Source organism: Callithrix jacchus, chromosome 12 (assembly GCF_049354715.1).
Source record: "Callithrix jacchus isolate 240 chromosome 12, calJac240_pri, whole genome shotgun sequence".
Lineage (NCBI taxonomy): Eukaryota > Metazoa > Chordata > Mammalia > Primates > Cebidae > Callithrix > Callithrix jacchus.
The window spans coordinates 112,894,753-112,911,036 of NC_133513.1; the positions used below are offsets into that span (position 1 = coordinate 112,894,753).

The 16,284-nt window shown below is 39.6% G+C and overlaps 1 protein-coding gene across 4 annotated transcripts in view; it reads right to left on the minus strand.

Annotated features, from left to right (window-relative positions):
• The window catches only part of SEC23IP (SEC23 interacting protein), a 62,840-nt gene that overhangs the window by 24,178 nt on the left and 22,378 nt on the right, over positions 1-16,284 (minus strand). For all 4 annotated transcript variants that reach the window (XR_013525151.1, XM_078346630.1, XM_078346629.1 and 1 more), the window contains 6 exons: positions 15,492-15,581; positions 14,450-14,591; positions 12,307-12,515; positions 11,838-11,956; positions 10,770-10,922; positions 9,284-9,379 (listed from right to left, as the gene is read on the minus strand). Coding sequence is in view for 3 of the 4 variants with exons in the window: in XM_078346630.1 (XP_078202756.1) it covers positions 9,284-9,379; positions 10,770-10,922; positions 11,838-11,956; positions 12,307-12,515; positions 14,450-14,591; positions 15,492-15,581 (809 nt within the window). In the remaining variant the exon portion in view is untranslated. The remainder of the gene's footprint in view (positions 1-9,283; positions 9,380-10,769; positions 10,923-11,837; positions 11,957-12,306; positions 12,516-14,449; positions 14,592-15,491; positions 15,582-16,284) is intronic.

The window sequence follows — 16,284 nt, forward strand, 5'->3', positions numbered from 1 at the left end:
AGTAGTAAACCTGGAAGAAATGGATAAATTCCTGGACTCCTGTGTCCTCCCAAGCCTAAACCAGGAGGAAGCTGAAACTATGAATAGACCAATAACAAGGTCAGAAGTCGAGGCAGCAATTAAGAGCCTACCACTCGGGAACGATCCAAGATGGCCGATCGCTAACATCCCGAGATTGCAGCTCTCAGGGAAGGCGCGGAGAACTAGAGGACGCCACACTTTCAGACAAAGTCTGCTTGCTCACGGATCAGAAGATCCCCCAGTGGAGGAAACACATGGGTGGCCAGCGTGACTCTCATGGCCGTCGCAGCGGTTCCGCTGGCACCTTGGCGTGGAAGCTCTCGGAGCAGAGTAAACACATTTGGAGGACCCACAAGGGCCTCCAGCACAATACCAGAGCCCGGCGCAGTGGCAGTGATGGCACCTCAGCGTGGCAGCGCTTGGCGCAGAGTAAACGGGACGGGTTCCCCTTCTGACGAGATTTGGAGCCCCGGGAAGGCAGAGTCGCCTACTACGGACACAAGAAGGAAGCCAGGCAGGAGAATCCTGGGCAGAAAAGCACCATCAGTTTCAACACCGCTGCTCTGGCCCTGGGAACTAACAACCTGGACGTCCACTCAAGAGACCTAATCTGAAAGTTGGTAATTTCAAACACAACAGGAGGATAAATTTACAATGATGGGAAGAAACCAGCGTAAAAAGGCTGAGTATACTCAAAATCAGAACGCCTCTCCCTCTAAAGATGATCACAGTTCCACATCAACAATGGAACAAGGCTTGATGGAGAACGAGCGCCTCCTGATGACAGAATCACTCTTCAAGGAATGGATAATAACAAACTTCGGTGAGTTAAAAGAACATGTTGTAGCCCAACGTAAAGAAACTAGGAACTTTGAAAAAAGGTTTGATGAAATCCTATTGAGAATAGACAACTTAGAGAGGAGTATGAGTGAATTAATGGAACTGAAGAATACAATACAGGAACTCCGAGAAGTATGCACAGGTTTAAACACTCGAATTGTTCAAGCAGAAGAAGGAATATCAGAGGTCAAAGTCCAACTTAATGAAATAAAACGCGAAGAAAAGATTAGAGAAAAAAGGATAAAAAGGAATGAGCAAAGTCTCCAAGAAATGTGGGACTATGTGAAAAGACCAAATCTACATTTGATAGGTGTACCTGAATGCGACGGAGAGAATGAATCCAAGCTGGAAAATACCCTTCAGGATATTATTCAGGAAAATTTTCCTAAAGTAGCAAAGCAGGTCAACATTCAACCCCAGGTAATACAGAGAACACCACAAAGATATTCCTCAAGAAGAGCAACCCCAAGGCACATAATCGTTAGATTCACCAGGGTTGAAATGAAGGAGAAAATACTAAGGGCAGCCAGAGAGAAAGGTCATGTTATCCACAAAGGCAAGCCTATTAGACTTACAGCAGATCTCTCAGCAGAAACTCTACAAGCCAGAAGAGAGTGGGGGCCAATATTCAACATCCTCAAAGAACAGAACCTTCAGCCCAGAATTTCATATCCAGCCAAACTAAGCTTCACAACTTATGGAAAAATAAAATCTTTTGTGAACAAGCAAGAACTCAGAGGTTTTATTACCACCAGGCCTGCTTTGCAGGAGCTTCTGAAGGAAGCATTACACACAGAAAGAAACAACCAGTGTTAGCCTTTCTGAAGATACACCAAAAAGTGGAGAGCGCCGACATAAAGAAGAATTTACACCAACGAATGGATAAAACAGCCAGTCAACATCAAATGGCAGTAACCCTAGATTTAAATTGACTAAATCCCCCAATCAAAAGACACAGCCAAAACCCAATGGCATGTTACGTCCAGACCTGTTTCACATGCAAAGACTCAAAACAAAGGGATGGAGAAAGATTTACCAACTAAATGGAGAGCAAAAATAAATAATAAATAAATAAAAAGCAGGAGTTGCAATTCTCGTATCAGATAAAATAGATTTTAAAGCAACAAAGATACAGTGGTAAAAGGATCAATGCAACAACAAGAGCTAACGATCCTAACACCCAGATACATAGAGACTTAGATTCAATGAGACAGAAAATTAATAAGGATATCAAGGAGGAAGTGGGGAGGGAGGGAGGGAGGGAAGTTCTCAGATCCGGAACAAGTAAACTTAATAAATATTTATAGAGCTCTCCACTTCAAATACACAAAATATACATTCTTGTCAATACCACATCACACCTACCCATAAGTTTAAATGAAACATTGATTGGCCATTATTAATACCCAAATTTTTTCAAAATAAAGCAATATTTCCATTTACTCTCCCTCTTTTTCTTCCTCTTTCTTCCTCTCGTTTACTTATTTTTTTTTTCTTTCCTTCTCTCAAAAAAAAAGAAATCAACTTGTAAACCTCTAGATCTAGGTCTGCAATGTCTCTCTCATTGCTTGATTTCCTTCCTTCCCTTCCCTCCCTCCCTCCCTCCCTCCCCACTTCCTCCCTTCCTTTCTCCTTCCTTCATCCCTTCCTTCCTCCCTACCGTCCTTATTCCCTTCCTTCCTCCCTTCCTCCCCCCCCCCCAAAAAAAAAAAAAAAAAAGAGCCTACCACTCAAGAAAAGCCCAGGTCCAGATGGGTTCACAGCCGAATTCTACCAGACACACACAGAGGAGCTGGTACCATTCCTTCTAAAACTATTTCAAACAATCCAAAAAGAGGGAAGCCTTCCCAAATCATTTTACGAGACCAACATCATTCTGATACCAAAACCTGGCAGAGACCCAACAAGAAAAGAAAACTTCAGGCCAATATCCATGATGAACATAGATGCAAAAATCTTCAATAAAATATTGGCAAGCCGATTGCAACAGCAAATCAAAACACTTATTCATCATGATCAAGTAGGATTCATCCCGGGGATGCAAGGCTGGTTCAACATACGCAAGTCTATCAACGTAATTCACCACATAAACAGAACCAAAAACAAAAACCACATGATTATCTCAATTGATGCAGAGAAGGCATTTGACAAAATTCAACAGCCCTTTATGCTAAAAACCCTCAATAAACTCGGTATCGATGGAACGTATCTCAAAGTAATAAAAGCTATTTATGACAAACCAACAGCCAATATCATACTGAATGGGCAAAAACTGGAAGCATTTCCTTTGAAATCTGGCACTAGACAAGCATGCCCTCTTTCACCACTCCTATTCAATATAGTACTGGAAGTTCTAGCCAGAGCAATCAGGCAAGAAAAAGAAATAAAGGGTATTCAAATTGGAAAGGAGGAAGCCAAATTGTCTCTATTTGCAGACGACATGATAGTATACCTAGAAGACCCCATCGCCTCAGCCCAAAAACTCCTGAAACTGATAAGCAACTTCAGCAAAGTCTCAGGATATAAAATCAATGTGCAAAAATCACAAGCATTCATCTACACCAATAACAGACTTAAAGAAAGCCAAATCAAGAGCGAACTGCCATTCACAATTGCTACAAAAAGAATAAAATACCTTGGAATACAACTCACAAGGAACGTAAGGGACCTCTTCAAGGAGAACTACAAACCACTGCTCAACGAAATCAGAGAGGACACAAACAGATGGAGAAACATTCCATGTTCATGGTTAGGAAGAATTAATATCGTGAAAATGGCTATACTGCCCAAAATAATTTACAGAATCAATGCTATCCCCATCAAGCTACCATTGACTTTCTTCACAGAACTGGAAAAAACCACCATGAACTTCATATGAAACCAAAAGAGAGCCCGCATAGCCAAGTCAATTCTAAGCAAAAAGAACACAGCGGGGGGCATCACACTACTGGATTTCAAACTATACTACAAGGCTACAGTAATCAAAACAGCATGGTACTGGTACCAAAACAGAGATATAGACCAATGGAACAAAACAGAGGCACCGGAGGCAACACAACATATCTACAACTATACAATCTTTGATAAACCTGACAAAAACAAGCAATGGGGAAAGGATTCCCTGTTTAACAAATGGTGTTGGGAAAACTGGCTAGCCGTATGCAGAAAGCAGAAACTGGACCCCTTCCTGACACCTCACACTAAAATTAACTCCAGATGGATTAAAGACTTAAACATAAGACCTGGCACCAAAAAAACCCTAGAAGGAAATCTAGGCAAAACTATCCAGAACATACTTCATGAATAAAACACCAGAAGCATTGGCAACAAAAGCCAAAATAGACAAATGGGACCTAATCAAACTCCACAGCTTCTGCACGGCAAAAGAGACAGTCACTAGAGTGAATCGGCAACCAACAGAATGGGAAAAAATTTTTGCAGTTTACCCATATGACAAAGGGCTGATATCCAGAATTTACAAAGAACTCAAACAGATTTACAGTAAAAAAACAAACAAGCCCATTCAAAAGTGGGCAAAGGATATGAACAGACACTTTACGAAAGAAGACATATATGAGGCCAACAATCATATGAAAAAATGCTCATCGTCACTGGTCATCAGAGAGATGCAAATCAAAACCACATTGAGATACCATCTCACGCCAGTTAGAATGGCGATCATTAAAAAATCTGGAGACAACAGATGCTGGAGAGGATGTGGAGAAAAAGGAACACTTTTACACTGTTGGTGGGAGTGTAAATTAGTTCAACCATTGTGGAAGACAGTGTGGCGATTCCTCAAGGCCTTAGAAATAGAAATTCCATTTGACCCAGCAATCCCATTACTGGGTATATATCCAAAGGACTATAAACCGTTCTACTATAAGGACACATGTACACGAATGTTCATTGCAGCACTGTTTACAATAGCAAAGACCGGGAATCAACCCAAATGCCCATTGATAATAGACTGGATTGGAAAAATGTGGCACATATACACCATGGAATATTATGCAGCAATCAGAAATGATGAGTTTGTGTCGTTTGTAGGGACATGGATGAATCTGGAGAACATCAACCTCAGCAAACTGACACAAGAACAGAAAATGAAACACCGCATATTCTCACTCATAGGCGGGTGATGAAAAATGAGAACACATGGACACAGAAAGGGGAGTACTAAACACTGGGGTCTACTGGGGGGAAAAGGGGAGGGCCAGTGGGAGGGATAGCCTGGGGAGAAATGCCAAATGTGGGTGAAGGGGAGAAGGAAAGCAAAGCACACTGCCATGTGTGTACCTACGCAACTGTCTTGCATGCTCTGCTCATGTACCCCAAAACCTAAAATCCAATAAAAAAAAAAAAAAAAAAAAGTGTTACCTCTATAATAAGAAAAAAGCCATTCACACTGGTTTTGTAATTTGCCCTGAATACAGCAGCAACAATAACATGGAAGATATTTAAACAGCTGGGTGGGAGGGGGACTTGTTTACTTCCCAATAGCACGAGTTAGGTTGTGAATGACTAAGTGTTAGCCTCTGTTTAAACAGCTATCAACAGTGCCTTAAAACACAGCTGGCCAAAATGATCTTATCTATTATTTAATTCCAAACAGCAGGAAATCAGGAAAGTAAGTCTAACTGGTTAATTGAAAAGACAGTCTATAAAAAAGAAAACTCTTAGCTAGCTTGTAACTGTTTCCACCATTAATGTTTTAGAAGGCTTGATTATCTCTGCCCTTTAGAGGCAACACAAAATTAAGCCTAAAATCAGAAATAGGAACATTTTCGGGGTTCTTCACTTTAAATCTGCTTTCTCACTCAGAATTACCGCCCACAATATTCATAAAACATTCTATATTGCTAAGAGTTGTCTAAAGAGATCAGAAATTGTCCTGTTGCCAAGAGTTGTTTTGTTCCCCTAAAATTATTTGCAATAATTTTTAAACTGTGAACCAACATAGGCCAGGCGTAGTGGCTCACGCCTGTAATCCCAACACTCTGGGGGCCGAGGCAGGCGGATCACCTGATGTCAGGAGTTCAAGACCAGCCTGGCCAACATAGTGAAACCCAGTCTCTACTAAAAATACAAAAATTAGCTGGGCGTGGTGCTGGGCACCTGTAATCCCAGCTACTCAGGACGCTGAAGCAGGAGAATCACTTGAACCTGGGAGACAAAGGTTGCAGTAAGCTGAAATCATGCCAGTATACTCCAGCCTGGACAACAGAGCAATCGATACTGCCTCTCAAACAAAAAAAAAGGTGAACATATACATACTTGACTATCAATATTCCCAACACTAGAAACAATTCTTTTTCAAATGAAAATTACTAAGATGCCTTAAAAAGAAAAAAAAAAAAGCACACAGTCACAAATATTTGATCTCCTTATTATAAAATAATTGCTAATTTTGGTCCCATTATTTCAGTTACAGTAACTCAACAGGATACACCATATTATTTTTGTATTGATCTAGTAGCAACTTGTTATCTGTAAGAAATGTAGAGCAATCAATGGCAACTCAGCTGAGAAAGTTTCATGGTTCATCCAAAGGCAACTGCTTTTTAATTTAAAAAATAAGATCACTCTATAGATTTTTGCTCATTTCACTTTTTTTTAATTTTTTTTTAAATTAAATAAAGAGACAGGGTCTCCCTATGCTGCCCAGGCTGGAGTGCAGTGGCTATTCACAGGCACGATCCCACTGCTGATCATCACGGGAGTTTTGACCTGCTCCGTTTCCGACCTGGGCCAGTTCACCCCTCCTTAGGCAACCTGGTGGACACCCGCTCCCAGGAGGTCACCATACTGATGCTGAACTTAGTGCAACACCCGCCCAGAATTCCTGGACTCGAAAGATCCTCCGGCCTCAGCCTCCCGAGTGGATGGGACTATAGGCACGTGCCACCGCGCCCAGTGATTTTTGCTCATTTCAAAACATTCTTATAATGCCATAAATTATATATCCAAGCAACTGCAGCCCATAAACCAGTCTCCTTCTAGAAATTCTTCAAGAATTACAGAATCTTTTTCTACTTTTTTCCCTTTCATTACAGAATAAATTAAGAACATGGTATAGAGCCAGAACACAAAGTTTCTCGTTTCTTGTTTTTGTTACAGACTTTTGCTTCACTGATACAGACATGGAGACGAGCATTTTGATGTATACAGGAACAACCCTGACACACTTGTGTCCTAGTCTCGGTTTAACTACTGTGCTCATCAGAGACAGACACCTGGGGATCTACTCACAGGGTTGTCGTGAAGCTCAGGTGAGATAAAAAGCTCTTTGTAAACTGGAATGACAAAATGATTCAACATACAAGAAAAATGACACAAAATATACCTCTCACTGCCAAAGCTAATAACCTTTCTCAGCACTTAATAAAATACTGCTTGTCTACGTCTAAAATGTCTTTTGAGTTCTCCCTCCCTCTCCGCCTCCTACTTTATACAGTCTTCATCTCTCCTTCAGTCACTGTACAATTAGAATTACTACCAGAAAAGATTCCAACTGCCTCCAGCTTCACCACTTTCCAACTTCACCTGTGCACTGTAACCAAGCAAGCTCTCCACAGCCCAAAAGTCAAAATTAAAATTTAGACTAAATAGATGTTTTGGTGCTAAATCATAACTTGTGATAGAATAAGCAGGTCAGCATTTTGTAATGTTTGTTTTAAAACACCATGACTTTCATGACCATAAGAACATGTTTGAGATCCACTCGCTTACAAGAGAAAACTCCAAGCCACCACACCTGCCATTTGGGCTTTTGGAACCCTCTGCCCTTCCCATTTTCCAGCTTTCCTGATGCTTCAGCTACAGAAAAACACATGCCAGCTCCCAGAAGGCCATCTCCCCTGACCTTACCCCTCCTTCAAGCTCAAGCACTATCCCCTTGGAGAAGTCTTCTCTCGCCAACCCCATGCTTGTCTCGACAAGCCAGAACAGGCACTTCTCATCTCTCTCAGAACAGCTGACACGCCACGCTATTATGGGACTGGTATGTCATCATTTGAGCTCAACACGCTCCCCATAAGTAGACAGCACGTTCTTGGTTAATCTCCAGCTCCCAAGAATTGAACACAGTGCCTGACTCAAAAGAGACAGATATTCAATAAAGTACCAAAAGACTCAATTCCTTAAGCTAACCATAAAAAAAAAAAAAAAATCAGTCCTATGACTTTATAGTCATTTTCCACATAAAGACATGACATGGCTGGGCATGATGGCTCACACCTGTAATCCCAACACTCCAGGCCTGAGGTCAGGAGTTCGAGACCAACCTGGCCAACGTGGTGAAACCCCGTCTCTACTAAAAAATACAAAAATTAGCCGGGCATAGCAGGCACCTATAACCCCAGCTACTTGGGAAGCTAAGACAGGAGAATCACTTCAACCCAGGAGATGATGTTGCAGTGAGCTGAGATCACGTCACTGCACTCCAGCCTGGGCGACCAGAGGGAGACTCTGTCTCAAAAAAAAAGAAATGACATATGTTAAGAGTTGCAAATAGGCAGTAAAATAATAGAACCACAGAAATTCAAAAGATAGAAGGATCATCAAAGACCATGTTAATAACAATAAAAATAAAACAGCCACTCTAAGTGTCGTCTAATTTTTCTAATTAGAAAACCTCTGTAAAATTAATTTGATCAATAAATTAAAATTAATAAAACAAGTATATTTTTCCAGTTGTTCTAGTTTTAAATGCTTAGTTGTTGCCTTGTTTTGTACTGTTAAAAATTTTTGCTGTTTTGTGTTTATTTAATGAGACTGTAGTGTATGTGTTTTTCCTCTTCTCTTTAGATGATAAGGACCAGAAATAAAGTGAGCTATTACTTGGTGCTGAGCTTTGCATGCATTATTTCATGCTTACTCCAACCCTGTAAGGGAGGTATTATTACTTCCATTTTAGATATGAACAAAACAAAGGATCAGAAAAATTAAGAAAATCACTCATGATCAGAAGGCTGAGGTGGGAGGATAGCTTAAGCCCAGGAGTTTGAGACCAGCAGTGGGAAACACAGCAAAATCCCATCTCAAAAGAAACAGACAAATAAAACCAAATAAAAATAGCTCATTAATATGTAGTTAATGAGTGGTTGAGCTGAGAATTTATTTGTCGAGAACTTAACCAGTTTTGTACCAGAAAATCCTTAAATACCTATTTTATAACTGAAAGTTCTTCATCCTAGGAACTTGGTCCCAGAAAAACTAGGATGGCCAGTTACCCTAACGTGGACTTAAACTCAACTCTGACTGGCTCCAAAGTCTGAGTTTCCATCAGCTCCATTACTGTGCCCTAGGTAGGGACCAAACTAGCTTACCCAACCATAGCAGTATTAAAATTTTCTATAATATAAACGAGCTGGTCACACCATGAGTTTTAGTTTTTCTTGATGTCAGAGGTGAACTTTACCAGTTTGGCTGCTTTATGTTCTACAAAGTTAGCTATCTTCTTTCTGGGTCCAAGGGGTATCCCCATTTCCTTCAGGTCATCAACTGTACACATAAGCTTCAAAAGGAAACAAACAAGCACATTAATCAATCTAGTGATAGAAGAACCGAAATTAGAATATAAAAATTATAAAGAAACCACATCAACTAAAGCAATCTAAGAGTCAGTCAACTTTTTTAAAGTTAATTATTTTATATTTAAATCATGCATTAGTTTAGGCTATAAAGTCTTAGGCCTCCACACCTAAATCATTCTATTAACAGAAAATAGCTGTTGTACAAAATTCCAAAGCTATAGTCAAGCATATGATGAAATATCTTCCTTCCACTGCTGCCCCAACCATATAATTCTCCCCTCAGCAGCAACTGCTAGAAATGTGCTCTTTGAAGAGATGTCTTATGTATGCATAACACCTATGTGTTTTTCTGTGTGTGTGTGTAGTCTGCTATGCACATAGTACTGAACTTTGCTCTCATCATGTAATGTATCTTAGAGATGGGTATCTCTCGGGGGCCGCGGTGGCTCCGGCCAGTTGTCCTGGCACTTGAGGAGATGAGGCTACGAGTTCAAGGCCAACCCGAGCAATGTTACAAGCTCTCATTAACAAAAAAAAAAAAAAAAAGAGAGAGAGATGGGTGTCTCTGACACCACCTCATTCATTCAAAAGCTGTAGGGTACTCCATTATGTGGATGCACCATAAATGATTTCACTAGCAACCTACTCCTCAACATGCTTTGTTATATTGCAAACACCACCATGAGTATCCTTATAGATATTCTTGTGTGAATATTTCTCTATAGGAAATATTCCTGGCAATGAAATTGATGAAGCACAGGGTAATTTTTATGTTCTTAGAGATACTGCCAAACTGCCTTCCATAGAGGTTGTACCAATTTACAGTCTGACCAACAATATATAACAATGCCTACTTCCCTTTATTCTGACCACATATTATCAAACTTCCTATTTTTTCCAACTAGTAAGTTAAAAAAATCTCATTGTACTTTCAATTTCCATTTCCCTTATGAGTTTTCATAGTTAAGAAGTCATTTGTTATTTCCTTTTCTGTAAATGTTTACATTCTTTGCCTATTTACCTATCACAACGATGTGATGACCTTTCTGTACCTGATTTGTAGAAGCTTTGAATATTATGAAGTAAGCCATCTGTCTATAATGTGTGTTGCAAATCTATCATTGGCCTTCAGATGTTATAATTGGTGTCTACTATTACACAATTTTTTTCTTTGATGGCTTCTGGATTTTTCTTCATATTCCGAAAGCCTTTCAGAATATAAAAAAAATTCTGTGTTTTTCAATTTTTTTAAACATTTCAGTCTCCCTCTACTCTGGAATGTATTTTGATACAAAAGTGTTTATTCTTAATTTTCAATCTATACACAAGAAAAACAATTTCAAACAAAATGAATCAAACTATCATCAGTACCAGGGATTCCATATCAATCTTTTCCTTTTCAAAAGTGCTAAAATATTCAGAGAGGCTAAGTGCTTCCAGAGTTTCTTGCAAAGTTAGGACTTCTTCATTTTCAACATCAAGGTCACAAGACTCATCCAAAGTGAGCTTTGGCTCTTCGGGTATCTTTAAAAAAAAAAAGTATGTAAAACATTACAAGTTCAGAAAAACTCCCATATAATGTCTTCTAATCTGTGAAAAATCAAACAATTTTGCTCTATCTCCAAATCATAATTTCAGGTATAGTACTTTGCCATTCAAAGTTTAAATATTCTGGCCAGGTGCAGTGGCTCACACCTGTAATCCCAGCACTTTGGGAGGCTAAGGCAGGCAAGTCAAGAGGTCAGAAGATCGAGACCATCCTGGCCAACATGGTGAAATCCTGTCTGTACTAAAAATATTAAAAATTAGCCAGGTGTGGTGGCACACACCTGTAGTCCCAGCTACTCAAGAGGCTGAGGCAGGAGAATCGCTTGAACTCAGGAGGCAGAGGTTGCAGTGAGCCAAGATCACACCACTGCACTACAGCCTGGCTGACAGAGCAAGATTTTGCCTCAAAAAAAAAAGTCTGAATGTTCTGAAAAGTATATATTTAATAAATCACTTATGTCCCCATTTCCTATTATTTACATATTTTAAAATTACAAACTTTCACATTTAAATTTATAATCCATAAAGAAGAAAAGTGAGAAACTCAAACAATGAGCTATATGACTGCAATCCATTTCTAAACCTCAGTGTACTCTGATCCACCCTCAGTGTCCAGTTTCAGGGCTGGACACAGTAGTTATTTTATTTGTGCCTATAACTGTACTCTGAATTTGGGGATTCTCTGAAGAGGTACTGATCCCAGCACTTTGGGAGGCCAAGTCAGGAAGATCGCCTGAGGCCAGGAGGGAGCTCCAGACTAGCCCAAGCAACCAAGCCAGGCCTTGTTCAAATGATCAAACAAAAAGCTTCAGGAAACAGTTCAGACTTTTAAAAACCGTTCAGCTCCATAGACTCTAAATTGAAATGTTAATTGGCCATGTGCAGACATACCTGCTTTTCCTGAAAATGTAGTTGCTTCACAACTCCATTAGCAACAGCAGGAGGGCCAGGGCACTTTGATAAATTCAAATCTTTTTGATTAGACAGGATGTCAAACAATATTAAAGAACCTAAGAAAAAGAAACATTTTGGCTTATAATATAGTAGGTGCTTTTATAACAATAAATTATTTTTCAAAGTCTATAGTTAAAAGTTATACAAACGTTATATGTTGTAAGACCTGATAATTAATAATTTTATTATATCAAACAGCAGAATAAATTAAAATACATAATATTCCTAGGTAATACTACAGGTGAATTTAGAAAAGGCAGAATCTAAACTCAAAGCTTTCATTTCTACCCTTTCTGAAACTTAAAATCTGTAATTCTTAATTTTGCACTAACAGTATCTCCTACACTGAAAGCAGTAATGACTCAACAAAAATTGTATTTAAAAGGTGAATATTTGACAGTTTTACCTAAACTGTGACCAGCAACAGAGACACCTCCTTTGAAGTCTGGGTTCCGGCTCATAAAGAGTGCATGCAGACGGTTTATCTCCATTCCTACTTTTTCCACAATTGTCTGACAGTAGGTGGGGCTATTATAAAATAAAATATCTAGCAAAGTTTCATTGGTAAAGTGACGAAATCGACCAATACTTGGTAAAGTGATTTTCTTAATATTCCTGTTTAAAAAGAAAAATATAGAACATTCAATCAGCATTTATCTTAAATTTACAGATTTTTTTAAAGTTTAGATTTTTGACTCCTGAAAATACACTAAGAAAGCCCCACAGACTTGTTTCTGTAGACAGTCATTATAAATAAATCAAGATAGGCCAGATGTGGTGGCTCACCCCTATAATCCCAGCATTTTGGGAGGCCAAGGTGAGCAGATCACTTGAGGTCAGGAGTTCCAGATCAGTCTGGCCAACATGGCAAAATCCTGTCTTTACTAAAAATACAAAAATTAGCTGGGCATGGTGGTATACACCTGTTACTCTGCTACTCAGGAGTTCAGGCAGGAGATCTGCTTGAACACGTAAGGCAGAGGTTGCCATGAGCCAAGATTGCACCACTGCACTCCAGTCTGGGCAACAGAGCAAGACTCTGTCTCAAAAAAATTTTTTTAATCAAAAATTAGCCACACATCATGGTGTGCACCTATAGCCCCAGCTATTCGGGAGGCCAAGGCATGAGAATTGCTTAAACTCAGGAGGCGGAGGCGGCAGTGAGCTGATGTCATGCCACGGCACTCCAGCCTGGGTGACAAAGTGCAAGACTCCACCTCGAAAAAAATTAAAAACATAAATAAATAAATAAAGATAAAGCAAAAAAAGTTATTTGTGCTGCCATGTGTGGTGGCTCATGCCTGTAATCCTAGCACTTTGAGAGGCTAAGGCAGGAAGATTGCTTGAGCCCAGGAGATCAAGACCAGCTTGAGCAACATAGTGAGACCCCATCTCTACAAAAATTTAAAAATTAGCCAGGCACGGTGGCTTGTGCCTGTAGTCCCAGCTACTTGGGAGGCTGAGGTGGAAGGATCACTTAAGCCCAGGAGGCCAAGGCTATAGTGAGCCATGATCATGCCACTGCACTCCAGAGGCTACTACAATTCAGTTTTTTTAAAGTTATTTGTACCTATAACTTTACTATGAATTTTAGGATTCTCTGAAGAGTTAGTTGCTATATAAGTCATATGCAAAGATTTTAATTTTATTTTTAAAAGAGGTTAAGTTACTCTTCCATTTTTCTTCCAGTTAACTGGAAATCTGGACACCTGACAAAACTTGTGGGTCAAAAGGACTAAAGAGAATATCAAACAAAAAACACCAGTGCTACATGGAATAAAAAATCTTTCCCGATTTAAGAATGATCAAATTGAAGCTCATGACTACACACAGAGAAAGAAAACACCCTTATAATAGAGCCTAACACAGACAAAATGCTGTTTGTGGAATCACTTTTATTAAACTATGTACCCTGAAACGTTACAGTATTCATTAAAATCTAGACATGTTATTAACCCTCTGTGCCAGCAGAAATATTACCTGTATCTATGAGTCTCAATGGGAGCATTCAAAACTGAGCAGAGTATTTTTAACTGTCACAGTGCCTCGGGAGCACTGCTAGTACTAAGTGACCTTTACACTAAGGAAGTTACGTGATCTGCAATGCAACAGCACTGCACAGAAAAGGACTGTCCCAGCAAGAGCATCTCCGCTGAGAAACAATATTCTGAAAGTGGGTCTCAACCATGAGTGATTTTACCCTCCAGGGGACATCTGGCAACTTCTGGAGACATTTTTGGTTGGGTAGAAAAGCCATCAGGCATCCTACTATATACAGGACCGCCCCGTCTAAACCACGACAGATTAAAATTGTATTTTAAAACCAGCTAAAATGTCTTAGAGTCTCTTAAATATTTACAACAGGAAAGCACACATACACAGAGAAAAGTAGTGTGTAAACTTTACAACCAATATTTAATCATATGTCAAAAGTATATAATTTTTAAAAATATATTGATTAAAGCTATAATAAACTATTTCATATTATGGTTTAAATTTTGAATTTAAATTTGACTAATATGAAAAACAAGTTATCAAAATCCACAAACCTGTCAACACCAGTGGCATCCCCACCCAAAGAACTATGCCAGTGAACTGGAAGGAACTCCACTCTGCTTATTTTCCCGTCATCTAAAGATTTCTTGAAATGTGTCTGCAGCAATTTCAGAGAAACCACCCTAAAATCGTCCACTTCAAAAAAATAAAAATCAGAAAAAATAGATTAAATTGTCCTAGTTTGATAGCTAGTCATCAGTTACTTATAACATGCCAGTATTTTTAATAACCTAAAAATACATTTTTTTAAAAAATGAGGATAACAGAATTAGTACAATTTTTAAAAAAGAAGAGAATAAATAACCTTTGGCTTTGGGAAGCTCTTTTGAACTTCACATTATTTCAGAGGAATCAATGCTTGGGATGCCATCAGTTTAACCAGCACTGCTGGGAGGCAGCATGACACCTTGGGGAAAGGCTTTGGAATCACACTGCAGGCTCCAGGCTCCAGGCCCCAGGCCCCACCACTACCTACCTCCTCACCCGCCACCCCCACTGCCCCAGTCTTCAGTTCCTTATTAGTCACAGTAGTGGCAATAGCAGTGACAGCATTTATACCCCAAAGGTTTATTTGTGAGGGTCAAATCACAAGACACCCAAGATTTTTGGCATATACCAAATATTCAATAAATACAAACTATTATTATATGGACATAAAAATAAAACTTCAAAAATTTAAGTCAACCAGGCAGATTCATGGTTCCATTAAACAACTTCTCACAACTCACTCACTCTAAGTCCATTCAATGCAGAGCTGCTCCTAACTGCTGGAGGTGCTCAGGCAGAGACTGTCAGCAAGGCTAAATTACTTCAAAGATCCCTTCTAATTCCTCAGGGTCTGGGATTTTATGAGTCACATATGTCACAAGAGCAAATCAAGTACAATTTAGTATTTCCCACTGACCATTTAAATCTCCTCTTACAGTCCCCTCAGCAAGTAGCACGCAGCTGGGAACCAGCTTCAAAATGAATACTCCAAAGCTCTTCTATTAGTTCTCAGATCATCCCATAAAATACAATATGCCCAACACTTACCACATTCAATAATGCTCCTAAAGCGTAAGTCACACACAGGTCCAATGCCATGCACTACGAACACCAAATGGTCAATTTGAGGCATTTCCCCTATCAAAAAAAATGTTTAACATACATAAAGATGGAAATGTTTGGATTTTCCTAATGGCAATATTCTAGATACCCCTTTTGTCATCACAAACTTGACAAAGAAATAGATGACCTTTCCAAGAGAATAAACCTTATTATCCCTACCAAATTAGAAGAAGGATTTGTCCCTCTTGGCAAATAAAAGTGAATTAGAACAAGAGCTGGAGGCGGCAGGCTCTCCCTGTTCCCAGAGGCTAACAGCACATGATGAGCAGCATGTTTTTATCTACAGAGGCTCCATATCCTTGTGTGCCTTCAGAACTCCCCAGGACACCAAGTCCCACATAGAGATTACTCAGATTTCATAATGTGGGTATATATTTATTTTATTGAAACATTTTTGCATACACTTCAATAAACATGAAGTATATGTAATTATAAAAATAAAATCCATTCTTGTAGTAAAGAAGCCAAAGCACAAGGTAGCTCACGCTTTAATCCCAGCACTTTGGGAGGCCGAGGCCGGCGGACCACCTGAAGTCAGGAGTTTGAGACCTGGCCAACATGGTGAAACCCCATCTCTAGTAAAAATTTAAAAATTAGCCGGGCGTGGTGGTGTGCGCCTGTAATCCCAGCTACTCGGGAGGTTGAGGCAAGAGAATTGCTTGAACCCAGGAGATGGAGGTTACAGTGAGCCCAAGTGCGCCATTGCACTCCACCCTGT